Genomic DNA, 12,302 nt, shown 5'->3' with positions numbered 1-12,302 from the left:
CCTTTGGCTTCTCAAACATGTTTCATAGTTAGAACAGAGGCCAGTGTGTTGACAGCTAGATAGCCTAAGTTTAATCAGGATAATTCTGAAACAGTGGCAAGTATCACAGTTTCTTGTGATCTGGCACACAGTAAGCAACGTGCTTGGCCACCATGTGGAGAAAGAATGCCAAACACAATTGTTAAACACTAAATGAAAACAAACACAACTCTAAGGGGCATGGGGAGTTGTTTGCTTGATCTTTTTTTTTTTTTTTTAATTTCTTTACTATGAATAATTGCATTTCTTTGCTTTTTACTTTTTATGTTAAGCATTAAAGACAGGAATCCTTAACCTGTATCCTTGAAAAACATTAACTTGGTAAGTGTACCTAGAAAAAAACAAACAAGCAAGCAAACACATACCAAAACAAGACGTTATCTTGCACAAGTAATTCTAACCCTAAAGAGGGAATGAAGGACTGGATGGTGTGTGTCAGAGATAAGTTGTACTACTGCAACTGAGGGGCATGTTAAAATGCAGCTCATGAGGGAAATTTAAATGCCAGGAATTGGCACAATTGCATGAATGTAATGTAGTAACCTATCAGTCAAGGAATAAAGACATTTTAAGAATCAGGCCTTTAATATTAATTATGTTTGTAACAGGTTGTCTTCTTATGAGAGCATTTCCAAGGCAGATGATGACAGCAACTGAACAGAATTAAACCCCACTGTAGTATTCTGAAGGTTGAGTTTTAGCTGTTACAGCATAGGCAGATGGACAGACGTTATACATTTCTAGCAGGTGGGTGAGTATCATTATCATTGGCATAGAAATGGCAGAGGAATGGGGGAAAGCTAACAGGGCAAGTAATGAAATACATCAGAGAGAAATCAGTTCCCTTGCTCTGACTTCTGGATGGCTCCTGCTCTTAAGGAATAATACACTGAAAAGTATCAAATGCTGCTTACCTTTCAATTTTTCAGCCAGCAAAGCAGCTTCGTGTTCAGAATAATGCATTATTGCCGGAGGAGAAGGAGGGCGCAGTCTGTCTTCTTCCATTTTGCGTCTGTGGCGTTCCTCTCTGGCCAGCATTCTTTGTTTGCATTCCCATTCATAAAAGTCATCTCTTGCCTGAGCAAAATCAACATGAAGGCGACCTGAATCCTTTTTGTCTGTGCTAGATCCTAATCTCATGCGGTAACCTGAAATCAACAAGCAGAACTAACTGTTGCAGGACTTCTTTGCTTATTGTTTTCTTCTTTATTTTTTCCCCCTCAAGTACAGCTAAGTAAAAATGTACATGATTCCCACATATCTACGCAGGATCTATCAATCACTGTGTTTTCACAGGAAGACAAACATTCATCCACTCATTTTTCCTCGCTATTTTCTGTATCACCTATCAACATAGTAGAGGAGCTGAAGAGTCGACCCAAAGGTACAGAATCTACATTCCTGTTTAGAGGTCTCTCAAAATATGTAATTTTTCTGCTTGATAGTCCCAACCTTTATAAGTGCAAAGGCCATCTAAACAAAAAGCAACCACTGAAAAAAAAATCTGTTTTGGTCTGAATGTAGAGTCTTCCTTCACCTGATCCTGTTGAGATAATGTACAGTTTAGTGCTTTTCTCTAGACAGCCAAAAGGAATTGGAAGTATGGGTAAAAGCTCAATTTTATAAAAATCATGACTACAGATGAGTGAGAAAAGTGTGCTATATAAATTCCTGTGTGACAAAGAGGATGGTGTCATATCTGCATTGATGCTAGATCTCAAATTTTGGAGGCTTTACAATTGCAAACTTACCAATTCCCTATTGGCAATATTCTGGCAACAAATATAAACCACCTACAAATGAATTAAGTTTAGTATTCTTTAAAGTAATTTTAAAAGTGTGGATGGATTTATTAGGCATTTGCAAGACACCTCTCAGAAAAAAATAATGAAACCTGTTGTGACTCATCATTAGTGATGTTCTACATATTCATAATTTGGTCAATGTATCATATGCGAAAGCTAGGAGACTGCAAAGGCTTTAAGTCAGGACTACACAGCAGTACAACAGGGCCCTGCTCTGCACTGTTGTCAGAGGACAAACAAACCCTGCCAAAGCTATAAAAGGAGCTTTTCGTGACCATACTGTGGAAGAATATACACTGGGCACCTATTTTTTTTCAAGCTTTATTTCCAAGGCCAAAAGATACTTGCAGAGTAGTTTCTCTAACTTTAAAAAAAAAATTAAAATTAACCAGTCTGGAGAGGGCTAGCTCTAATTTCTCCATGCCAACCCCCCGCAGTAGCCTCAGAAGCAGAGTAGCCCAGCAGAGACTTCCCAAGTCATGGGATGCTGCAGAGATGAGCTGTGTGCTGAGCTGGCATATAGAAGGCTCTTCAGAAACACATGCGGCTACAACCACTGCATAGCTCCAGCAGCAGGAAACTCCTGTTTGAAATGTCAGGAAAAATGGTGTTTGCTGCTTTTGAAGATCCAAGAGAATCTACCTTTCAGTCTCACAGTTTGCCTGCAGTTTGAAGAGCTTCAGCACCTCACCACCACAGTTAAAACTCAGTTTTGAACTCTCTCCAGGGACAGCAAAGTTAAGGCTCATGTAGCAGATTAGGAGCATCTTTGTAAAAATGCATATCTAGTTATTCTCTGTTTATGTTACTGCTGTAAAAACATCTCGCTGTATGAATACAAGGGATTGTCTGTGCTACAGCACATATGTGACAATAGCTTTAAAGATATTAAATATCCATATATTTAGTGATCCTTCCAAAAAAAAAAACAATCTGTGTGCCTTTTGATTTGACATTTTCCTTTCAGTCCTCTTGTGGAGTTCAGCTAAGCAGTCTGCCAGTGAGGAAGAGGTATGACTTTCATTTTCCAGCAAGGCTTCCAAAACCAGATGAAAAACTCAAGCTAAGTTCTTCCAAAGTCCATCAAAGCCAGAAGGCTTCACTTCCACAGAACCTACCAAATCTGGTCTCCAAGGTTCACAAGCTTAGGGTAAAGCAGGACTGATTATTGCAAGAGAGGCAAACAAGGGGATTGTTTATTTTAAAGCCCCTCTATTTTGCTCTGCTTTCTCTTGTGCAGAGGAATAAACACTACTTTTTCCCCCAGAAGGCTATTTGTGGTCATATATGGAGCTCTAGTCACAAGGTGTTGAAGGGAAGAATTACAGACACACTTTATGCAGTGAGACATAATAGAAGAAGAGTGTGGGTGACCTTTGAGAGCTGGGCCCTCTTAATGAGGGGGTAATTATGTGGTTTTATCCACAGAGGCGTAGGCATGAAGGGGCCAGCCAAAAGGGGTCAGCGGTGCAGCTACCCTGATAACTGTGACAAATGTTAACCCCCCCACACAGTTCAACTTGCCAGCTGCATTCCTCAAATAGTGATTGCTCTGTGCCAAAACAGCATTATCAGCAATGTGAAAGGACACTGCCAAGGTGCAAGGTCTCGTGAACCTAAAATTAGGTCTCACAGCCGGCTGTACTTTCCAGGAAGACACAATCTCTCTTCCTCTCCCCTGTCTTTTGCCTCCAGGCATGGACAGACCGAGAAAGGCAGTACTGCAGGATGCAAGATTCTTGTGGACCTCAAAGCCCCATTTAATCTGAATAAAGAGCTAATGAAAAGGACTGTGCAACTACAGGTTGCATGTGCACTGGCAAAGCTGAATTTTACTAAAGCGGTCCTCATTTTTGAAGTAAATGGGGATGATAGGAAAAAAACATAGAATAGTGTAAATTGCAGTACAAAACTCGGTACCCTGAGTAGCACTGGACAAACGGTTCCCTTTAGATAAACAGTTTAAGTTCCTTCAAATTAACAGATTTTTTAAGTTGCCCATGAATCACAGTGAGATGATCTCACTGCTTGTTTAAGTCCTAAGACAGAAAGTAGCTGGCCAGCCAGGAGGTTTCCACGAATACAGAAACCTAGAATAGCCTGGGTCAGAAGGGACCTTGGATGTTGTCTAGTCCAATCCCCCTCTCAGAGCAGGGTCAACTTCACAGTCAGATCAGGTCACTCAGGGCTTGGCATCTTTCCCTTAACAAAAAAAAAGCAAACACCTTTGGCATGGCTTGTCCTAAATCAGACTTTGTGGATACTACAGGAATAAAGGCCTGGCCAGTGAAGAACAGACTCCTTGATGGACTGATAGTCAGCAAGATGCTGTGTAGCAAGGGGTGCACAACTGGCAGGTCCTGTTTCATATATGGGATCCTCAGGCATACATTGTGTTAGCAGCTCTGAGCTGCGGGGCAGCTGGGAGGCTTGCTCTTTTCCAATACCATGACTTCTTATTGATGTTTGAGGGTTTTTATTGTATGAGAGAACCACATGCCACTGCCTCCCCTTCATGTATGGGCAATGAATTGCCCTCACAGACCTCTTTCCCCACCTCTTTGTGCAGGACTCCAGCTAGCACTAACTGTGTGCCTGGCTTGTCATTTTAGGTTTCAGTTGCACACACAATGGCAGAGGAAAAGACTTAAGGAACATGCCAAGATCTGCACTTTAAAGGAGCAGCAACAGGAAAAATTAATGAGGGTACTAAGTAAAAATCAAACACAGTATTTCCATATCACAGGTCTAGTCAAAACTACCTGGCTTGACTTACCTTTGAGTGTTGCTATACTGGGGACCGGTCAATAGCTGCTCTGTAATTGGGGATCTAGATCAGAGTGTTGATGATCATCAATACCATAAAATAAAACCAGTACACAGTACCAAATGGAAACCCACAGTGAAAAATATCAGTACAGGAAAAATCCATACTCGGGCTTTTGAGGTATAAACAGGTCTGTCCCAAGCCACCTGTTTGTCCTGTATTTTCAAGTCCAGGGCCATCAATATTTTCAGGAGCTACTGAACTGTCAGCCACAAAAGTACATACAGTTTGGAGAAAGAGCTTTCTCATGGGCTGTTATGTCGATTTTAAAAAGTCTTTTCCTCAGGAGATCAAAATGTAACTTTCAGGGCTAAATGAAAATCACCCTTCCTCAAGTCAACTTTTTTATCAGAGTCTTCTACCCATCTCTCAGTCTCCTTTTCAGACATGTTTACTTGTGAATAGAAAGGAAAAAAATCAGTGATTAAACTATTTAATGGATTTTGTAATCACTTGCACTATTCTGATGGTAAGCACGGGATAAATACTAAGTTTGATGAGATTAGATGGGATAGACAGATAAAACTCATTAGATAGACAAAATTGTCATTATATTACAGATGTCAAAGGCATGACTTTCTCCTAATATAACATACATATTATACTAAACACAAATTCCGATTGTATGTCTCTTTTGTCTCTTACAGGGAAAAGAAATGCCTTAACAATATGCTTTAGACCCACCATTTCAGAATACATTATGTTTGAGAATGGAATAAAGACTGGTTAAAAAAAATCATATTTCAGTACAAATAAAACATGTCCCTGCCCATTGCCAGACTCCCTGCTCTGAAGTGCTGGGGGACAGCAGTGCTGACGGTTTCATCTGCAGAGCTTTGTGGAAATCTGTGCTGGTGGCAAAAAGAAGAGAAGCTTGTCTGCAGCGTGTACCTACTTTTCTCCCCACTCCCTCTCAGCTTCACTGGTTCTTTCCCTGATCTGGTCATAGACACTAAGTACAACACTTTAGAAGACTAAAGAAAAGGTGTGGAGGAAGACAGATGGGAAGGAAGACTGCAGAGAGAGGGTGAAGTGGACAATAAGAGGAAGTGTAGACAGGGGTGCAACTGTGATGAAAAGAAACAAAAGAAGGGAGGATGGATCAGGAACATGGAAATAAACTGGCATAAAATTCAGGATGATGAAGGAAATCTGCCACCTACATCTCCTCTCATTTTCCTTATTCTGAATGCACACTCCAGTGCGTTATGAATGAGGACACAGGGCAGCACAGGGAATTTCTTACTAATCATACAATCTGGTCCTCCAGGATTTAAGGCATAGAAAATTAAAATAAAACTTGACTTGGAGTGAAGCAAAGAGTGCAGTCAAGTGCTGAGGAGCAGGAAACTGAGCTAGAGGGACACTGGCTCTAGCCTAGGGTGGCAGCCTGTATGTTTCTGAGCTTTTCTTTGCTCTCTTTCTTGCCACTGTTTTGTTCACCATATACAGTAATTCCAGCTCCTACTGAATCTGATGTACCCCTCCTCTTCTCCACTACTTGTGGAGACGGGGCCCCCTAGGCAGAAGTTGGAAGCTGGGAAATGTGCTACTGCTTCTTATTACTGAGATGTCTGCAACCTACCCCAATGAATGGCAGTATTATGAAACCAGTAAGTGTGAATAAACAAACACCAGGAAGGATGGAAAACAGGAAGAGAGGATGAGGAGAGAGGAAGAAATTAAGTGAATATATTAAAAAAAAAAAAAAAAGAAGGAAGAAAAAATCAGAGTGGAATTAAGATTTGGAAGAAACCTGAAAATACAGCAATATTTGAAATAAATCTTTATACAGACCTCAAAAACCTCACAATTCTCTGTAGCTCTTCCAACAGATATTTAAAGCAATCAGCCAAATCAGAAAAAAAACCCAATAAAATCCAAGCACAAAACCCCTTGTGAAACAAAGGAGATAGGTTTTTCCTGACCACACAATTTCAAAAGTTCAGATGTTCTTTTCCTTTCTTTTTTTCTTCAATTTGAAGATGTAGTTGATGGTTTTTTGAGAGACCTTGTTTCTAGCTGTGTGATCCTCCAGTTGACACCCATGGGATACTGAGGTTATGTCCTTACTGCTAAACAGAAGATGGCCAGGAGGCTGTGAGCTCAGACAAGCTCTCCCTAATTGTTAGCTGCCTTCTTAGCTTCATTTTGGGTGGTCCCAGTGTGTCCTCTTGAGATCACCCTACATAGGGTGTGTGGCTGTAGGCTAGTCTGTGTCAGCTTGTCTTGGCCAAGAAGTCTCTGGCCCTTGTTTTTTTGAGAATACCTTGCATGTGAGGGTGAAAGTGTTGCACTGCACTTGTGGGGGAAAACAAAGCTTATGGGTCTCCGCAGGACATAGAAAGAGAGACGAACCAGCCTGTGGTGATAAATACATACAGGGATGGGATTTGGCTCAGGAAGGTGAAGGAAGGCTCAGTTAGGAAGCCCATCCTCATATGAAGGAGCCTGTAACCTTAAGAGGGCACTGACAGTCACTGAAGCCTGATACAGAAACTCAGAACTGTTTTAAATATTTTTTCTTTTTTTTTCCCCTTGGGGTAGTTTTATTTTTTTTGTTCCTTTGTTAGAAAATAAAAGAGATTCTGAAATTTTACACCTGAGTTTCTGTGGCATTTGTTGTCCTGGGAGGCAACAGACGTAGCCTACAGATGGAGCTCAGAATCTAATCCATGCTGTAGCTGAATACATGCATGCATAAAGGCAGACTTCATTCAGGCTGCACCGCAAATCTATAAAAATATGCCAATGAAATTGCCAGCCTATCACAGAAACTGGCATTGGAAAACAGCAGCATACCTGGCCTAGTGCCCTCCTCTTTCCACAACCTGTGAGCAAAACTATATAAACTTATGCAAATCAAAAACATGATTGTTCTGTAGTGAATTTCAGGATCTGTTGCATTGTTGTGGGATGGCAGGAAATTGCTCCTGGGTAAGCAACATACAAAACCTCACACAAGTGTTGGCAGACACAGAGAAATACAGAATTGCCCCTTGCTACTCCAAGCTACAGCCACTGAGCTCAAGAAAGGCTTGCTGAGATAAAAGCTAAGAAAATAAGCAAACATTAGCATCACAAAATACAAATGAGAAGCAAGGAAAATCCATTAAAGAATGTGAAGTACCAGAAAGGTAAATGGCTTTATCAACCATGAACTCCTCTGCAAAACGAATGTGACAAAAATTCTTCTTGCTTTTCCGAATTGCTGTTATATCTCCACACTGCTCAAAGACTTCCTGAATAATTTCCTCCGTTGCATTTTCTGGTAATCCTCCAACAAACACTGTTCTACACCCAGGAGGTCTCTCTCTTGTTGAAGGTGGTGGAAGATCTAAGTCAAAACAGAAATCACATTGGAATACAAAATTTGTCTTTTGATGCATTGGCTCTATTAATTCTCCTAATCAGTTCTGGGCAGCAACAGTTATTTGACATAGCACGGAGGTGGGAGAGAGGGAGAAGCAAAATAATTGAATATTGCAGAGATTGTCCAAAACTGATTACTTGAATCTAAACCTTTTCAAGTTTTAGGTGGCATTTCAGAGATTAATTCATGCTACTTTGGGTTGCTCTCCAGGACAGACGGTAAGGTCTAAAAGAATTTTTCTTTTCCCTGCGTCATCACACAAGAAATAGAAAATATTGTATGTCAAAGCAGGGGAGCTTCTGCAACAGATTAGAACCTGAGCACACATCTAAAGCACTGGTCCAGTACATTCAAATTCTGAATGTTACCATTGCTGGCTCATACCCATCACTTGTCACACTCGCCAAGTGTGTGGGCCCCCTGCAAGCCAACCTGTGCTGCATACACCCTGGGCACTCGGGCTGCATGGACACCTTTGCCTGGTCTTAGCATAATTTAATTTCTGTCTCAGAGTACAGGAGCAAAGCAAACAGAAAAACAAAGTGGGAAACACAACAAAGTGACAGCATGATGAAAATGCTCTGCTAGTTATCTGTTTTGTCTTGTTGCCAGATAATGGAGCGGACAGCAACGCATGGGAAGGATAACCTCACTGTTTACAAGTGCTCATGAGGTGGAGTGGCTAGAAATGTTATTTTTATGTAAATGTATAATAGCATATATAGACACTTAAATCAGAAAACTATTGAATTTTTGAAGGCTGTATAAAAAATATACTCTGTCATAAAACTTCACCTTGTTTATATGTAGATTACTAGAACATTCCTCTAAAAGTAATTCCCTAAGAAGGAATCTGATTGATATGACTTAGTTTTGGTCTCTTAACACAGTAAATAGGGTTAGAACCTTAAACCATACATATATATACATATTCACACACACAGTCAGTTTGATTAAACCATGATCTGGGTACATGGCAAATCCAGAGCACCAGACTATTTGCTTAATTTTCTCTTTTGTCTTCACAGTGATAGTGAAAGCTGCTGGTCTGATGGCTCTGGCTCTGAAGCTAAATTCCTGGGGCTAACATACACAAAACTGGGCTTTGTGCCTGAGCTGGTGAGTTGGTCATAAGAGTTTTCCATTTGCATAAAGTCCCAGAAGAAGCAGAAGGAAGCCTAGTCCCTGCTCTCAAAGAGGAGAAGGAACTCATCTGCCATGCTGCCCCCTAAAAAATGGCAAGAGGAGAGCCACACTCCCCCTTTTCCTCCATATCCCCAGGTAGGGACCAGAGCTAGTCAGAATTTGGCTTCTAGGTGCTGTGTTCAGGGTCATGAGCCCAGATTGGTCCCATCTAACTGTGGGCACCTGAAGGGGAGCACAGAGAAGTTCAACACCATATGTATAATTGTTATATTTTGTGACATTCTGATCCAAAGGAAAGACAGATTTCTACTATGAGAAATGTAGACCTTCAGGCTCTGTTAGCTTTGTTCAAATAATTATTTTTCTTTTTTGTACAAACTGAGTAGGTTTTTTACACGACCTTACAGAGATGAATAAATATGCTCTGATACCATACTATGCTTTACACACAGAGTAGACCTTAGAAGGAAACACCACGCTTGTCTACACTCTATTTAAAACCACTAATTTCTATTAGATAAAACATTTTTCATGCACCATATGAAAATAACATTCTGTCATCAGATCCACTTACTTTTTTTGAGCGTGCAGCTTTTGCAGTGAATTATTTCTTTGACTACAGGCACATCTGTTGGTGGTGGTGGCGGCACTAACCCCATGCCTGGTATCATTGGGTTAATTGGAGTGATTCCAGTCATCATGCTAAGGCTTGGATCAAATCCTGGTACACAGATTGAATCTGTAAATATATAACATCAAATTCTGGCTTATAAATCTTGAAACTACTTGTTACTGTTTTCTTACACAGACAGTTTTGCTTTAGGCTTTTTTTTTTTTTTTCCCCCCAAGCATTGCTTTTAAAAAAAAAAAAAAAAAGTAGAAGGGAAAAGGAAAAACAGAAAAGCCAAAAGGCAGAGCAATAGGGAGGAGAGAAAGAAAGTGAGAGGGAAAGGGAGAGGGAGGTACATTTTCAGTGAAAAAAAAAAAAATGCATAAAGAAGGGAATGTTACATAATTTAAGATATTAATATGACTGAGTAAAACACAGCGTATTAAAGTGTAAAAGCACGCACCATGAATATCTGTTATTATCTGGAATGCAATTTTGTGTTTCATAATGCTACTGTGGTGTTTACATTGCCTTCTGACCACAGCATACAGAGAATATAATTTAACATCGATATGCCCTCTCCATCTAATTGTCAGAGAGATTTATCACAACATGGGCTTCTCACATAAGTGACCTTGATTTATGAACACTAAAGAGAAAGATCCATTTCTGGCTGTTTTATAGAAGTGTAGTTAGCCAAGACTTCTAACCATTTTATCCTGGAATATAAAGTTTCAGCTGCATAGAATGGGGTCTTTTTGAACCTTGGAATTAATTCCTTCTTGTCCTGTTATTTAATCGGATTAGTAGAGTCTCTTCAACACATGTATTATTAAAATATATCACTACAGGCCCATAAAGTAAAATGCATATTTGGCAAATGTTACTCTTTCTCCTTCCTGATCTCTTTGCCAAGACTTACATACATATTATTTAAAACTGAAAGATTTACTGGGGAGCACCAGTGCTGTAACACCAAGAATTGTAATAAGCAGATGTTTCAGATGAACTGAGAGCCAACTTCCGAAATTTGCTTTCATTAAAAACACAGCTTTGGGTTTCTTGAGGCATAATGAATAAAATATTTTGAGAGACCGATCTCTTTGTTGGCATAACACTGCTGCTATTTGGCATCATCAATTATTTAAAAGAAGAGCATTACTTTGGTGTTATACAGGTTTTCTGGTGAGTTTCTGGCTAGTAACTGGAAAATATTTAATGATACGTGTAAACACAGGGTTTCATAGCTTGTTTTGAAGAAGCAAAGAGGGAAACAACTCTTTAGGATTTTTTTTTATACATATGTATTCAGGAATTTTTAAGCTACATTTGCTATAAGGCAGCATGATCAATTGGATATGAACAGAGAGGGCTACTTCTTCATGCTAAATCTGCTGCTGAGAAGCTATGTGATCCTGTGTCAGCCTGCTGACCTTTCTGTATCTTAATTTCTGCATCTGCAAAACTGGTACAATAATACTCACCTAGTGGTGAGGATTAGGACACGCTTGAGGGGCGGGCCCACACAAACCTCATGAAGTTCAGCACGGCCAAGTGTGAGGTCCTGCACCTGGATTGGGGCAACCCCAAGCACAACTACAGGCTGGGCAGAGAATGGATTGAGAGCATCTCTGAGGAGAAGGACTTGGGGGTGTCAGTAGATGAGAAGCTCAACATGCGTGGGCAGTGTGCACTTGCAGCCCAGAAAGCCAACCATGTCCTGGGCTGCATCAAAAGAAGTGTGACCAGCAGGTCGAGGGAGGTGATTCTCCCCCTCTACTCTGCTCCTGTGAGACCCCATATGGAGTACTGTGTCCAGCTCTGGGGCCCCCAACATAAAAAAGACATGGACCTGTTGGAGTGTGAGTCCGGAGGAGGACCACAAAGATGATCAGAGGGCTGGAGCACCTCCCCTGTGAGGACAGGATGAATGAGTTGGGGTCGTTTAGCCTACAGAAGAGAAGGCTCCAGGGAGCTGCCTTCCAGTACTTAAAGGGGGCCTACAGGAAAGATGGGGAGGCACTCTTGATCAGGAAGTGTAGTGATATGACGAGGGGTAACACCTTTAAGCCGAAAGAGGGTAGATTTAGATTAGATATTAGGAAGAAATTTTTTACTGTGAGGGTGGTGAGGCACCAGAACAGGTTGCCCAGGGACGTTGTGGATGCCCCAGCCCTGGAGGGGTTCAAGGTCAGGTTGGATGAGGCTTTGATCAACCTGGTCTAGAGGAAGGTGTCCCTGCCCATGGCAGGGGGATTGGAACTCAATGATTTTTTAGGTCCCTTCCAACCCAAACCATTCTATGTTTCTATGATTCTATGATTAGCTCACATTTTTATAACCCTTTGTAGGTGTAAAGCACTCTGTGGGGGCTGAAAACTAGCATTATGATTCCTGTGAAACTTATCATAATTTTACTCTCTGGGAAAGACAACTGAGGATTGAGAACCTCTACTTCAATAGAGCTTGTATCTGTCTTGGCCGTACGCTCCCTGCTCTGCA

The 12,302-nt window shown here is 40.9% G+C and overlaps 1 protein-coding gene across 1 annotated transcript in view; it reads right to left on the bottom strand.

Moving 5' to 3' along the window:
- Nucleotides 1–927: 927 nt before the first annotated feature.
- Nucleotides 928–12,302, bottom strand: part of LOC104463464 (ecto-NOX disulfide-thiol exchanger 1-like) — a gene marked incomplete at its 3' end in the record, with an annotated part of 42,746 nt that continues 31,371 nt past the window's right edge. The window contains exons 2-5 of the mRNA XM_010075822.1: nt 9,761–9,929; nt 8,501–8,505; nt 7,802–8,008; nt 928–1,187 (exon numbers count right to left, since the gene is read on the bottom strand). Coding sequence (XP_010074124.1) covers nt 928–1,187; nt 7,802–8,008; nt 8,501–8,505; nt 9,761–9,929 — 641 coding nt within the window. The remainder of the gene's footprint in view (nt 1,188–7,801; nt 8,009–8,500; nt 8,506–9,760; nt 9,930–12,302) is intronic.

The sequence above is a fragment of the Pterocles gutturalis genome, unplaced genomic scaffold (genome assembly GCF_000699245.1).
Source record: "Pterocles gutturalis isolate BGI_N339 unplaced genomic scaffold, ASM69924v1 scaffold258, whole genome shotgun sequence".
Lineage (NCBI taxonomy): Eukaryota > Metazoa > Chordata > Aves > Pterocliformes > Pteroclidae > Pterocles > Pterocles gutturalis.
Note: the sequence above shows the minus strand (reverse complement) of the source record. Positions and strands in the feature narration are given on the sequence as shown.